Source organism: Pezoporus flaviventris, unplaced genomic scaffold, assembly GCF_033815535.1.
Source record: "Pezoporus flaviventris isolate CSIRO_AGI_PZ_B2104156 unplaced genomic scaffold, CSIRO_AGI_Pfla_v1 ptg000001l, whole genome shotgun sequence".
Taxonomy (NCBI): domain Eukaryota; kingdom Metazoa; phylum Chordata; class Aves; order Psittaciformes; family Psittacidae; genus Pezoporus; species Pezoporus flaviventris.
This window is the reverse complement of record NW_026892549.1, coordinates 15,671,798-15,686,566: the sequence shown is the minus strand read 5'-3', so window position 1 is coordinate 15,686,566 and position 14,769 is coordinate 15,671,798. Positions and strand designations below refer to the sequence as shown.

Genomic DNA, 14,769 nt, shown 5'->3' with positions numbered 1-14,769 from the left:
TCATGGCTTTGCTTACTTTAGAGTTAAAAATTGAGATGATTCTTTATCAAAACCAGATTGCTTTGCAAAAATGATGTGGAAGCAGTGAACACTCCGTCTGCGGTATGTGTTTTGGTGTGGGCAGCTGGCCAGGCCACTGGCGCGGGCGGGTGTCGAGGGAGATCAGATGGAAAAAAGCACACAGAGTTTAGGGCAAATTAATTTTTGAGTGTATAAAGCCCCTCCTTTCGTTTCCAATTCTTTCTTTCAGTTCTCATTCTGAAAGATCTTTGAAATAAAATGAAAGTGCAAAGTCAGAGGAAGATTTCTTTTCCAAAGAGGAATGTTTTTCTTTTAATGCTGTTGCTGTTTTTATTTGCTACCCTTGGCAGCTGAAACGGTTTGGCAACAATAATGTTAACTTCAAAGTACCCTGGGTCTAACATTGAAAATATCTTATTTTCAAAGTATTTGACATTTTAGTGTGCAGGAAAAGCACAGTGCCGAAGTAGTGCAGAAAGAGCACTACAAACACACCTTAGGTATCATTATTCTAGAGAAATTATTAGTAGGCAATAAATACATTGCGTATGGGAAAATCCAAGGCTGCTAGTACCACAGCCGATTCTGAGTTTAGTGTTGGGTGAGATACATGTGGCTGTAGCACCTCTTACTGTTTAGTGCATGCAAAATCAGGGATTGATATCTGACATTTATGAAATAACAATAAAAATGGTAGTAGTACTGAAGTATTTGCGGAGATTGCATACTTTTGCATGACACAGCCTTAAAAATGTTGGTAAGTTCAGATGACTTAAAAAGAAAAGAGAGGAAACTGATGAAAGTAAAAAATGTCATGCATTTTAACTGTACCTCACTGATAAATGTTGAGTAATAAATCCTTAAAAAGGGAAGAAGTTTAAAATTCTTATAAGGTATCACATTATGGGGGAGTAGTGAGAAGCTACACGTTTTAAGTACATAAAATCAAGTAACATTTTAAGACAATCAGGCTTTGTAAACGTGTTGTTTTTCTCTCTGATAAATTGGTTATACTGTTTAAATTTCAAAGCAGTGGTGGTGCCACAAAAAGGCTGGTTTTAATTATGAGAAACGAGAGTACAGAATTTAGGTGATTTTCTAGAAATGGCGATATCCTTTCTTCTACCTACTTGGAGTTAATTAACCTTTGACTGGAAGTTTGAAGAACTGTGACTTTTTTATACCCGTATTACATACAAACCCTTGATATTTTCACAGCTGCAGCTTCCACCATGAGGCAGACCTACGTGTCGCTGGCGTCAGCCGGTCAGCCCTGGTGTGGGACTGTTCGGATGCCGCCGTGGGTGTACCGGTCCAGGTGTACGAGGGCTTTGTGTCGCCGTGCCTGTGTGCCTGTGCCTACCCGTGCCTCGCCGTGAGGGGGCACCTGGCGTATGAGCCTTCTGTGTGGGAGCGCAGCAGGGAGCATGGAGGCAGTGGGATAAGGACCAGCAGGAGCAGATAACGCAGGCCGGTCAGGGTGCGCTGCCTTGCGAGGAAGCGTCGCTGGATACCGGGGCTTCCAGCCGCCAAGGGTGAGAATCAGGACCCCGCTCCTGCACGGGCTTTCCAGCGGCGGCCGGGAGGCGGCGCGGGGGAGGCCTTCCCGCAGCGGGGCTCCGGGACTCGGGGCCCGTAGTTTCTCTTTCGATTTCTCGGCTCGGCCGGGGCAGGTCGAGAGCCCGATGCCCGGGAGGCGCCGGAACGGGCGGTGCTCAGAGGCAGCCGCTCTCCGCCGGCCCGGACATCAGCGGAAGCCCCAGCTCGGCGGAGGGACAGCCATGGCAAGTGCTGGGATTGGCGGCGGGAGAGGGCGCGGGCAGGCCTCTAGGGTAACGTCATCGTCCTGGCCGGGGCCGGGCCCGCGGGAGCAATGTACCTCCGGGAGGAAGGGCCGGCGCGCTCCGGGAGGCTTCGGAGAAGGGCGATGGGGAGAGCGCTGGCCTTCCCGCTGTCCTCTCCAGTCCCCGCCACCCCCCGCACGGCTTGGATCCGCCAGCCAGGGCGCAGAGAGCAGCCTTCTGCTTCGCTTGTTAAAAGCCTCAGAGGGTTTAAAGTAATGGCAGCGCTGGGGAGACGAGTGAACCTGTCTGTCCCTCGCTCAGTTCCCGCACAGGAAGAAATGTCTTGTCTGCCATGGCCTGGTGCCCTGACCCTCAAGTTATTTAATGGTAGCATCAGGTCCGATTTCCCTGTCATTAGTATTACTATTTATGTTTTTTAATAACAGTGAGAACCTATGAGGTCTATAGGTAAGTCTTCATGTTATCTCTTGTCAGTGTTGATACGTGTAGCAGATATGCCAAGAAATAGCAAGTCATAGAATCACGGAATGGTTTGGGTTGGAAAGGACCTTAAAGCTCATCCAGTTCCAAACCCTGTGCCACGAGCAGGCACATCTTCCACTAGACCAGGTTTCTCAAAACCCCGTCCAACCTGGCGTTGAACACTGCCAGGGATGCGGCAGCCACAGCTTCTCTGGGCAGCCTCTGCCAGCACCTCACTACCCTCACAGGGAAGAACTGGCCATGCACAAGGCACTGTGGTCACCAGTGACCAGCATTGCAGGGCTCCTCTCCCTTACCCGCCTGCCTGTGTCCCTGAGGCACCCCCCGCAGCTGTGCAGCTCTATCTAGCAACAGCCACTGCATGCAGACTTGTCTTGGAAGTGATTCAGCACAAACAAACTGTGTGTTCATGTGGATTTTTTTTTTTCTAACCCCAATAGTAGGCATGAGTGCTGCTCCAAAATACCAGCTGGCAAGGTGCAAGATGCTGTCTGGCAGCTGAGTGCTCCCGCTCATGCTTAGGCTGCATCGGCTGTGTGAAGCGTGAGAAAATCCTGCCTATAGCTCCATCAATCTTGGGAGCACCCTGTTTATATTCTCTTCATGTTGTCTCATTAGTGCAGAAACTTGCTTTCACACGAACATTACCACCAAAATAATTGCCTAATATAATTAAAGCTTCTGGCTCTTTAAGTTTGATGGTGACAAAAAAAGGCCCCATGTCTTTATGAATTAAAAGCTCCCCTGGTTGCGCAGTCTCATTGAGTCTGTCTCTTCAGAAACACTGTGGTGGTGGTCCACAAGGCTTTTGACGCATGTCAATAGAGCATTCGCCCCTGGCAGCGCATTCTACATTCTACAGGCTTTGTAATTGCTGTGCTGGCTCTAATATTTTATGCAGCCCAGAGTCTAGAAGAAGCTTTGTAAGAGAAGTCCAAAGAATTTAGCGGGAGTGGCTGACCATGAGTGCAGTCACTTTGAAGTTATTGACAGTTCATTCCTGTGAATGCTGCCATGCAGATATACTAAATTATTTTCTTTCTTCCAAAAAGTCAATGAACTGTTACAAAATTTACTCAGTGTTCCACTATTTACAGTAATTGTGCCATGATATTCCCAGTGAAGTATTACTGTTTATGTCTGTGTAATGAGAATGGAAAGAAAATATGCTTTTCTTAACAAGACATGAATGCAAATCCTATTTAGGATGGATTTCATGTTTGCAGCATTAGGAGGTTTGGCTCTGATGAAAATCATGTGTGGTGCTAGTTGTTTTATGCACTGCAAGTCTCAGATGACTGGGATTATGTTCTTCCAATTTAACAATTATCCATTTAATAAGTGGAGAGAGAGGAGTCAGAACACAACCCTAGATCCCAGCTCTCATGAATTTAACAAGTACAGTCTGAATCTGACCCTTCCCCTCTGAAAAGACAATCTTTACTGAACAGTAAGTGCAGTTAAAATTTTTCATTCTCTTCAGATTTTGAATAGTAGAATCAAGAAGAAACTACGTCGTCAGTGTGACACTGGGCCTTTCATTTGAAAAACTGGCAAATTTAGTTCTAATTTTTACTGCTTTAAGAAGATACTGAGAAGGCGTAAATTACAATTAAGAGTCAGGCTACTTCGTACTGCGCTGTACTGTAAAGGTGCCTAAGGGAGGCTGGTATCCACTGAAATCTGATTCATCAGTCTTCTAAACTGCTCAGTAAATGAACAGGTTGCTTATGCAAAGGGAAGGGGAGTCCCTTCAGCAATGGGTGTGAATCTGGGTAACCTCTGTGGGAGGTCACCGGGACTCCTTGCATTTATGGTGTGCCGTGTCTCCTGTGTGCAGGCGACAGGACAAGCTGCTAAATCAGCAAGGACAGTTGTCATCACTGGTGTTCCAGATGGCCTTCTGCACAATGATGTCATGACCGACATACTGACAATTCATTTCCAAATGTCAAAGAACAACGGTGGAGATGTGGAGGACGTAATATATCCCACAGACAAAAAAGGAGTTGCATATGTAACTTTTGAAGACCAAAAAGGTAGTTAGATGAATGTACTGTAGAAAATACAGATGCCCTCTAAAGAATTAGCCCTAGAATGTTAATCCTAAAAGAAATTGTTTTAAATTGTTTGCTGGTACTAGGATTTTATTTTTTTTTTCCTCTAAACAGGCTTCTTGCAAAGTGTTTGTTATGTTTGCTTTTAGGAATAAATTTATACCATGCATAACAGAATTTTTGTAGTTAGGCATTTGAGAATAAATCTCTGCCAATTAATGTTCTAAGAAGACAGGCTTCTGCCTCTCTCTCTGAACAGTACTGGCTAATCATAAAGTATTAGGCAAAAATAGTGAATTACCTATGTGTACGTTTGCAACATTGTGAGGGAAAGCATCAAGAGAAAAATACCCATGAAATGTTCTGCCATCAGACCTGCATTAATGCATTATCCTACTGCATGAATCTGGCTTTCTCTTCAGTTGTAGAGAGTGTTCTAAAAAAGGGTGAACATCGACTAGAGGACAAGAGGTTCTCCAGATACTACCCGCTGGAAGTAACCCGCTTCTCTGAAAATGTAAGCTCTTTCATAATTTATCTAGTTGTACTTCCATTGCTATCTTAACCGTTACTTAACTTATCCAATTCAAAATTCTAGGTCTTCAGCTCTGTCACATGTGTCCTCAATATGTCTATTTTCAAAGAACAATTCATTTTAGAAGATCTGATACAAGAAATGAAAAAGAGTACAGATTTGAGCTTTGGTCCTTTGCAATCCAATGGGCATATTTCTGTTCAAGGGTCATTTCCAGATATCAAATTGCTAAGAGACTTTCTCTTATTAAAAGCAAAATCCATTTCAGAGAAGGACAAAAGAGAAAAAGGTACGTCCCACCAGAGACCAAGAAGGAGGCAACAGCAGCATGGACTTACCACGGAGATGAGTAATTTTGTTCATGGTGCGGAAAAACAGGTGGTTGTTCTTGACACAGATATATATCGCTACATGAAGTCCTTTTTTCCCAGGACTTTCATAGTAAGTGATGACACTGTGATTTTTGACATCACTGATGGTGATGTAACTACACTATATATCGAGAATACTGGAAGTAGGTCTGATGCTGGACACGCATTACAAGTCAAAGAGAAAATTGAAAATTGGTCTATAAAACTCCATAAAACTCTGCGTAAGGAGAGGATTGACTTCAAGGAACACACCAGAGATGAAAAGCAGAGATATAGGAGGGCGTGTGAAAGTGTGAAACCCCATTACCCTCATGTTTTGATCATCTTTTATGATACTCACATTGATGTTATAGGAAATCCTTCTGAGGTATTTGAGTTTATGAAGAAAGCGAGGAATGAGATTCAGAGCCTGTTTCGCAGCAGGTAGAAAGCTAGTGTTTATGTTGCTTACATGCTGTACTTGTACAGACTATACCTGTGCACATCTGTGTCACTAAAGATCTGTCACATTGCTCCCACTCACAGGTTGGACAGTCTGCATCTGAGGGTGAACAAGCCTGTTCCTCCTGATGAAGTTTGGAACAGGAAGTAAATTATCTCTGTATCTCTTCTGAGCTTAAGAGACTGAAGAAGTTAGGCCTCTTCTGTCCAGATACAGCTCCTTTTTCCTTTGTTAGATGTGTTCTGGGCGTATGCACTTTCATTCTCTTGTCATCAGAGAGCACAGGATGAGAAAAGACAATTTTTTTTAAGAGTTCTCATTATCATAAGAAGTCTGACTGACAAAGCTGGGTAAGCCAACCTGGTACAAAATACTGCACTGAAGTCATGTTTCTGTGCATAGGGAGATGACCACTGAAAACAGGAGTAGTGGCCTGTTTCTGTTGGCTTTATCTGCAAAAGCAAGTTCTTGTCATTGGGATGCAAGAAGAAGATACAGCTTTGATGCTTGAGGGGATGAAATGCTTATTAAATATACAGGCTTGTCATGTCTTGAAAAAGACCTTAGAAGATGGTAGTGGAAGTTCTTGACAGTAAAAAATAAGTATGTTTATTTTCATAAAAGCAATAACATGGTTTTTTTTTTCCAGAATCTCCCCCAGAAGTACTGTGTACTTATTGCCCCTCATCTTTTCTATGTGGCTCCTTGTTGAAAGGGAATCTCCATCTTCTTTGTAGCCACTCTTTACTGGAACACGGTGATAAGGTGTCCCTTGAGGCTTCTGTTCTCTTTTTCTGATTCACAGCATTAGTACTTCCTATTCACTACTATAAATGTTTAGAGCTGGACTGGTAAAACAGTGGCATTGGTGTTAGTTTGAATCCTGACTGATAACTACTGGCTGAGCATCACTTTTTGAGTCAAGTTTGACAACATAACAGTTTGCAGCATGGGCACAGGTGTCATTCAGATCTTACTGCCTAGCAAGCAACTCATTTTTACTGAGCGATTTTCAGTCAGAATCTTAGTGTCTTAAAATCATGAAAACATCACAGATGAATACAATTTTGTTGCTGAATCCTGGTTTAGCTGCAACAGCTCCTCTTCAGATCCATTTGTCAAGTACCCCTTTGCCACTGCGTCCTTGGCAGTGCCCGGCTGCTGAGTGCTGGGGTCTTTCCCTTGCACCCACCAGCCAGCATTGACTCATTGTTTCCAAGTGCTCTCCTATCCGGTGTCTCTGGTCTCATACCGAGGATGTAATTTCTTTAGACAAAAAGAGCTTTGCATTGGTGGTTTGGGGTTTTTTGTTGTGGTTTTTTTTTGTTTTTGATTTCTATGGAGTGCCTAGTAAATAGGGACTGGATCCAGGGTGAATTAGCAAGTAGTAGCTATTGTCATGCTCCAGGCTTTCTGGGGCTACTTTTCCATGTCATATTTGCAATGATATCGGCCACAAACACCCCAACTTTGTCACCTTTGATGGTTCCTTGTAGCTATGCAAGGACAAGGCAGGACAGGGTCTTTACACTAGTGGTGGTAGAAAGTCTGTGGCATGTATGGCCAGTGACTGAGTTACTCTAAGATTTAAGCCCACAGAGGAACCTGCTTTCTGTAACAGAAAAAAAAAGCTGTGATCTACCAGGATAAACAAATATTTGCAGTAAAAATATAAACAGCATTTTAGCAGAATAACATCATAAATAAAACATGTATTCGTTCCTTCCTTCACAATGTAGATACCATGGAAAACAATAAATGTTTAGAAAAAAAAAAAAATGAAAGTCCGATTTTGTCATTACCATGAATATTAACCAAATACAACAAAACAAATCAGTAGTAGGTCTGGTAAGAGACTTGGCCGGCTCTCATTGTCCTGGTAATTTTTATGGCAAACAAAGCATTGCTGTATCTATTAAACTCCACTTGGGAAAGGCATTTTGTATTTGTGTATATTGGAAAATACCCGGGAAACCATATCAGATGTTATTCCTAGATCTAAGCCATTGTATTCTCAGCATCTAGTTTGCCTTTTAATTTGAAGAGAGAATTTGCTCGTGGGACCTCAACAAAGTATTTGTCCTTATTGCTGCTCCAATGCTTGCTGCCCTTCGCTGGAGGAGGTTACATAACAGTTCATGTTGTAAAAATACAAAGCCTAATTTTGACTTAAGATACAAGTCCTACTGACACAGCGTAAAAAATAAAGAATAATTTGAAAAGGTTACAAATAGCAGCAGAACCTGAGCCCAGTTCCTGGCAGCACCCTGCTATGGTTAGTGGGGTAAACACCATTTTCTGTCACCTGAAGAGCTGAGGCTTTGAGAGAAAATTTGACATCCCTTAGCAGCGAAATACACAATTTGGAGGCAAAAGCAATCTCCGAGATTGACCGGAGGGGATGGGGGAGGTGGATGGAGGGGGAATGATTGACTGGAGTCCTTTCACCATCACCGACAGAAAGCACAGGGAGGACAAAGCCACCTTTACTCTCCATTGTACCTGTGCATCTAATTATGCAATGTAAAAAATTATTCAATTCCTGCAGGAAGGAGGTTGTTCCATCAGGAAAAAAAATCCCTTCCTGCAGGTTTAATTGTTGTCATCAGAACTGCCTCTGCCACCTTTGGGTTGCATTGAAACTTTCTCTGTGCATCTGTTAAAAAAGCAGACTACAAAAGACCTGTCACATCTGAAAGATTGCAATGTCCTCATGACATTTTCTTAAGGAAGTAGCACTTGCTGCTTTTGGGAGCCATGTGTCTTATTTTACAAAGAAAACACAAAACCAAACAGCATTACTAGCAAATTACTCATTCTTTAAGACAACTTTTAGGCTTAAATCTTCATCTGGACACACTGGAGATTCAAACGCATAAACTTCAGATGAAAACAGACAATAGTCATCAGCCATCAGGGTGATGAGGTCATCAACCAGAGGGTGAGAGTACCTGCAGCCAGCTGGGGTCGAATGGGGACGTGCTCCCACCAGGAGAGAGGAGATGAATTTAGCAGGCTGTGTATCCGGAGGAGCAGAGGTGCTCACTTAGCTCCGGTTTGGCTCTCAGGGGCCTCCCGTAAACAAATACACACAGTCGTCTTGTGTTGCACATCTTGTGCAAGAGAAGAGCAGCTGTAGATCAGAGCCAAGTGAGCACTGGGGAAATTCCTTCTCCATTGCACAACATTTCTGTGGTGACTTCTTCCCTTGCATTTAGCTTGCATTTAAACAGCTGGTGGCTGTTTATGGGATATGTGGCTTCTATCCAATTTAATTAAAAATAACTCGGTTTTTGTCTTTTGGGCTTCTACCCCTTAATCAGCTACAGTTCCTAATGAAAAGACGTTTTCCATCCTTCTCTTTTAAACTAAGAGCATAGTAATATCACATGTAGATACATTACCTTTGTCACCTACCATTAGAGGATGGGAGTCTTCCCTGATTTCTGCAGCAGGCTGCCCATACAACTTAGCTAAGAGAATAACAAAAATATTCATTTTAATTATGATTTAAACAAATAAACAAACTCAACAAAAAAATAACAAAAAACACACAAGGAAAAATAAGTCAAAACTGCACAGACATACAGAATCAACAGCACCTAATCTGGTTGTAGTTACTTTTTCCTTAGCTACAGAGGATTGCAGAACATCTGCTGGAAAGCAAGTCCTTTTTCTGCTTCAGCTAACACAGCTTTCCTTTGTCTCCTGACACCCATTAATGACCTTTAAAGAAACCTTGTAAAAGTAACTCAGTTAAGAAGAAGCACTACTTCTAATGCAGGCAGCCACTGCTGCTGGAGCACTGCATTAAAGCCATTTCTCAGGTGGATTTCACCTCTTGTTACTGCTACCACCTTTGTAAAAGGAATAGTATAGATCAGGACCTGCTACACAGAGTACTTTACCAAAAAAAAGCTGTATAAAATACTGGAAAAAACAGATGAAATAACTTCATACTCTGTAAATTCCTAACACTGTGAAGGAGGAAGAACATTGCATGCTGAGCGTTGCACGTACAGATGGCAGTGCTGTCACTTGGACTGAATCATGCAGAGGAAGGGTGGATTTTCTCCAAGGCAGAAGCTATGGTTGACAGTCACAACTCATCCCTGATCAAGATGTAAGCAGCTGGCTGTGTGTAATGCCTATGGTTCTTCATACCCTAGTCCCTAGCTTGATCCTGGAACAGCTTCGTATTTCCTGCACACTCAAGGGTACCAGAATATGGAGATGGTCCCTATCGGGTCAGGTCTTAAGTAACAGCTACTGATGTGATCCGCTTCTCCAACTGGACACAAAGAGATGAGCAAGGGCCATCTCCGCCAGCGCGTTCCACGGCGTGGACTTCGCCCCGTGCAACCTCTCTTGCCATAAACACGGGAAGCACAAGAGGGAGCCAGATGCTTTGGAGCTGAAATCCCAAAGTCTCCGCTGGGGTCCTGCCCAACGGCACCTGGTGAATGAGATGCCAGAAGCAGGTGCTGCTCTGTCCCTTAGCTGGTGGAAACAGAACTCAGGTCTGTTTGCCTGGAGCAGAATCTGGGAGAGATCCCTTCCAGCCTTTCATTGCTCACACTTGCATCACTTTCTTTCAAGCTTATACAAAAACGGGTAAGGAAATTGAGTACTTCCCAATTTCACACTGAAATCACAGACGAGTAAATTGACCAGCAGCCCGAGCACTGCTGTAGTTAGCTCCTTCTCAAACATCATTGCTTCAGCATGTAGGGCCTTGTACCAGACAAGCGCGATGTGGCACCATGCAGGCAGATCACCTTGGTGTCCGCACGAGCTGTGGGGGATGACCACCCTGTTACCACTATCCTGAGACAGAAGGGAGTTAGATGAAGGAAAAAGCAGGTGCAAGCCAGCTGTTTTGCTAGCTGGGGGAGATGTTTCCAGCTAAGCCCCATCCCTCAGAGTTGAGGACCTGGATCCCAGTTTACCTGTACTGTTCTCGGTCTCCAGATCTCTTCCAAGTGCAAAGGCCTTGGAGGAGGGACACCACCAGCCCTCAGCCACCACTGCACTGAGCAATTTAACTCTTCCCACATGTACAAATAATCCATCCCATCTCTTCTTGGCATGGCTGGGACTGAAGTCAGTGGGCAGTGCTGGTATACAGCCATGGGTTTGATTTTCAGTTAAGATACCCTTAACAAAGATTTTTGAAAATCTTCTCTTCCATTTTGGCATAGATTGTGACAAATTTTTACTAGTTTTATAATAAAAGCAACATCTTGCCTTGGTGTTGCATATAGATGTGCTCTGCCTGGCCTGCACACAGGGACTTTGCAGAAACTCACCATTTTTACTATTGTCTGGGTGCTTCTATGTATTAGCAGACAGCTTTTGTACAGATATAGCCAGTTCTTAACAACTGGAAAGTTTTAATGCACACAGTAAACACCACTGAGAACGCTTTTTTTCTGCTCTAAGTTATATGAACGCTTCCCCCATGAGTTAAGGGATTTGGCATTTCTCTCAGGCATACTTTACATTTTCCAAACTTTCTGAGTAACACATTGAGAGACTTAAGCATCTGCACTGCCAAATCAAATGACAGGAGAAACAATTTTGCAGGCTCATTAATGCCTAGCACTGACAGGCCTGGAGGGGCTGTGATTTTATTTACATAGGGTAGAGACAGGCCTTTAGGGAAGTGCAGTGTTATTTACACAGAGAAAATATGTTCTTTCTGAGGTAGGGGTCTCATTTGGTTGCAAAAGGGACAGGAATGGGAAGCACAGTCTTAGACAGATACGGTTTTACCTTGCTTCCAAAACCACACTTAAAAGCACAGTCATAAATGCTGCTTTTAGTAGCAGCTGGAGTATTTCTCCCACATGTGGAATTGTTAAGAGTTCAGCTACATCAGCTATCCCACTGCTAGCAGAGCCCCTGAGAGCAAACAAGGGTGAATCAGCTACAAAGGAAAAAAAAAGAGAACTTGAAGATGGGAAAATAAAGAAAACCCACAAAATAACAGCATTTATAATAACTACAGTTATCAACCCCCACCCCCTCCAAACTCTCCTGAAGTCTAAACCACAATAGCTGTATTTATCTAGTTGTTGGCTTGATGCTATTTGCAGAGCTATTCTCCTGCTCCCCCACTGCTGCTCCCCAATGTGCCTCACAAACATGCCCTGAGGTTGCCCCACACCATTACAGCCTACCCACACCACCCACCTCCTCCCAGTCTCTCTCCTCAGCCTATGAAGTATTGTCTTCACAACCCCAGAGTCATCCTCTCAGCCTCCACAAGAGCTGGTGATTAATTGAAGCCAGCTGCTTGGCTCTCTCCCTTTCTTCCCACACCACTTTGCATTCCTATTAAAGCACACACACTGCCCCAGCAGTGTATTTGGCTTTCTAGAGTGTGTAGCAGTGATGCTGCTGCAGAAACAGGGCCAACTTTCACACTAACCCTTTTCTTTGTGAGCTGTAGCTGTTTGGGTATCAGAAATTCACAATGGCAAACTCAGTCTGCAATGTCATTGGCCTCAGAAGGTATTTAAAGTCTTGCTGGTTTAGGGCCTGTGTTATGTTTTTAGCTTTTGGTGTTATATTCTCAGTTTTCTAATATGGGTAACCCTGAAGAGCCTCTAAACTTGCAGTGCTGCCATAGGAATCACATATTGAATACCTAATCATATAAGACATTCTTGAGAATGCTATTTAACTTACCAGAACTATGATGCCTTGTAGTAAATTAGTTGTCTGAAGTAACAATCTAGTTGTTGAGGACAGCAAGCCTCCTCTGAAGGATAATTTATTCTGCTTTGGAACAGGTGGTATGTGGTGGTCTCCACAGATAGCACACGCATCCTTCCTTACTGTGCAGATGAAAAATCTTAGATAGTTCTGGATTCTTGCTACGCATTTCTAGTTGACTCTTTTGCTTCTACTTAACTGCCAGCTTTGTTGTCCTGTTGGGAATGCAGAGGAAGGCACAAAAGGATTTGCAATGTGTATCCAGCATCACTGAGGTCGATGTGTCCTTATGTTTCCAGTTACCATATGGTGAGTTTGCCATGATTATGGACTGGTTAACATGCTCTTGCTTAGCAGTCTTTCAAGTTCCCCAGTACTTGGAGATAAAGCAAAACCCTCACGTGTCTGGTAGGTATCCTTCAGCTCTCGGAGAAATATCTCAGATGTGCAACTGTAAGTGAGGTGTGATTTGGTTTCCTTTGCATTTCAGGTGCTTGGAGCCTGTAATTGCACTGGTATCTGATATAGATCTTTCCAATCAGGTGCTTGTGCTCCTGACCTGTTTTGTTCAGGGATGAATATGCTGCATGCTGAGAGTGCCACCAAGTTAGAACATTAAAACTGAGCATGCAGAAGCTGCACTTGGTTTGCGTTGTACCTCAGCCCGAGGTTATCAACTCTTCATGTCAAGTGACATTTAGGCTGCTTCTGTATTGGCCAGTCCTAAGCCACAACCATTGCCACTCCCAGGCTTTGTGCAAATAGAAACAGAAGTAAATAAATACCAGGGTCACAGAACTAAAGAGTTAAGAAAGCTGTGTATTCTTCCCCAGGGGAGAGCCTATTGCCGCTTGTAAACACTTGCTGTTTATTTCCAGGTGGTAATTAAAGCAGCTTCCCCCCACCAAGTCAGTATTACATCAAGAGGCTGACAGTTTCCCGGAGAAAACAGCTGTGCTCACACTAATGAGCCTCAAGATCAGCAAAATGCGATGCATGTGCGCGGTTGTAGCTGCAGCTCTGGCATGTGAGACCCAAAGATATTTTGATAATTCTTAATGGTATTTCTTAGAGGTTTCTGGTTTTTTTCTACCGTTATGATGCCAACTTGTAAAAGTCTGCTCATCACACTGTGAAGTTTTTCCTTTTTATTACTTACTGTGAACTGTTGCTAATTCAATTAGGTAATAGTGACATATGGAATGGGATCTTTCAGGAGAGGGCAAACTAACCAGGGTATGGGCAGGGAAAGCATGGGGCAGTGTGTTTCTGATTTTATGGAAGAAATGCATTTTCATATCGTGCAGTTCAATGAAACACTTTTCTTTTTTTACAGGATTAATTAATTTTTGCAAGGCTGGAGCAGGAGTTTGAGAAATGGTTTCATTCCCTTCATGTGGCATATTCACATTCTCACAAATGACTTTGCAAATAACTGGCATTCTTTAATAGGGAGGATGGAGGCTGGGTAAATTAAAGCAGAATTGTCAAGTATTACTGCTGAGTGGCCTTTGCAGGCTCTTCACAACCATACAAGGCTGGCAACAGCTGAAAGTGAACAGATAAAATAGTGATGTTCGTTCATCTTAATGGTTGCTCCAGTGAGTAGATAGTAGTAGCCTTGCTATTGGTTATGTAAACCTGATTTGAACATCCATATGTAGCACTGTTAATGGCTAGCTGGTGAATTGTGTTCTGCACTGAATTTAAACTTAAATGTGTGCTGTTGTATGAATAGGCAGTAAGTACAGGCGTCGCTGGAGCATGGTTACAGTGGTAGATTAGGAGCAAGTCTCTCCTTCCTGACTCCAGACTGCTGCTGAGGTCAGCCTGAGTATCCCATCACCTCAAAAAAAATTAGGACTTCATTCCTGTTTTGGCTTTGGTGGGCACCCTGGGCAGCACATAAAGCCATCCAGGCCTGTATTAAACACTGGGAAAACTCATAGATGGATTTGAAAAAGGTCTCCCTGTCTCATGGGCCAGAAGCTTGCTGCTGGCTTCTGCCAGTCCATGCGGTGCGATGATGGGGTGCACCTTCCAGGAGGGTGGAGATTGCCAGGGAAGCGGCTGGCTTCCTGAAAGCAAAGTCTTATGGGAATCCTCAGGGCTCAGTTGTGTTCAGATAAGCAGGAAAACTCTCATGCTTACATTTTTCTCTGGTGTGGATTTACTTCATAGAATAGAATCACAGAATGGTTTGGGTTGGAAAGGACTTTAAAGATCACCTCGTCTCCAGGAATACCTTCCACTAGGTCCATCCAACCCAGCCTTGAACACTGCCAGGGATGGGGCAGCCACAGTTTCTCTGGGCAACCTGTGCCATAATGAAGAA

The 14,769-nt window shown here is 43.5% G+C and overlaps 2 protein-coding genes and 1 long non-coding RNA gene across 4 annotated transcripts; 2 read left to right on the top strand and 1 right to left on the bottom strand.

Moving 5' to 3' along the window:
* Positions 1-73: 73 nt before the first annotated feature.
* Positions 74-2,199, bottom strand: LOC133273962 (uncharacterized). The gene is made up of 3 exons (XM_061462733.1): positions 1,901-2,199; positions 1,385-1,751; positions 74-267 (listed from the first exon to the last, which is right to left on the bottom strand). The coding sequence occupies exons 1-3, from the start codon at positions 2,197-2,199 to the stop codon at positions 247-249; spliced, it is 687 nt and encodes a 228-aa protein (XP_061318717.1). The 3' UTR covers positions 74-246.
* On the top strand, positions 2,060-7,476 carry RBM43 (RNA binding motif protein 43). The gene is made up of 3 exons (XM_061445481.1): positions 2,060-4,348; positions 4,789-4,883; positions 4,965-7,476. The coding sequence occupies exons 1-3, from the start codon at positions 4,069-4,071 to the stop codon at positions 5,697-5,699; spliced, it is 1,110 nt and encodes a 369-aa protein (XP_061301465.1). The 5' UTR covers positions 2,060-4,068; the 3' UTR covers positions 5,700-7,476.
* Positions 7,477-11,877: 4,401 nt separating this feature from the next.
* LOC133279882 (uncharacterized) lies at positions 11,878-13,928 on the top strand. Of its 2 annotated transcripts, none has more exons than XR_009747069.1 (3): positions 11,878-12,230; positions 13,313-13,461; positions 13,771-13,928. It is a non-coding gene; the product is annotated as an uncharacterized LOC133279882 (long non-coding RNA). The 2 variants fall into 2 exon arrangements; XR_009747119.1 differs by having other exon boundaries at positions 13,313-13,670.
* The last annotated feature ends 841 nt before the right edge of the window (positions 13,929-14,769 follow it).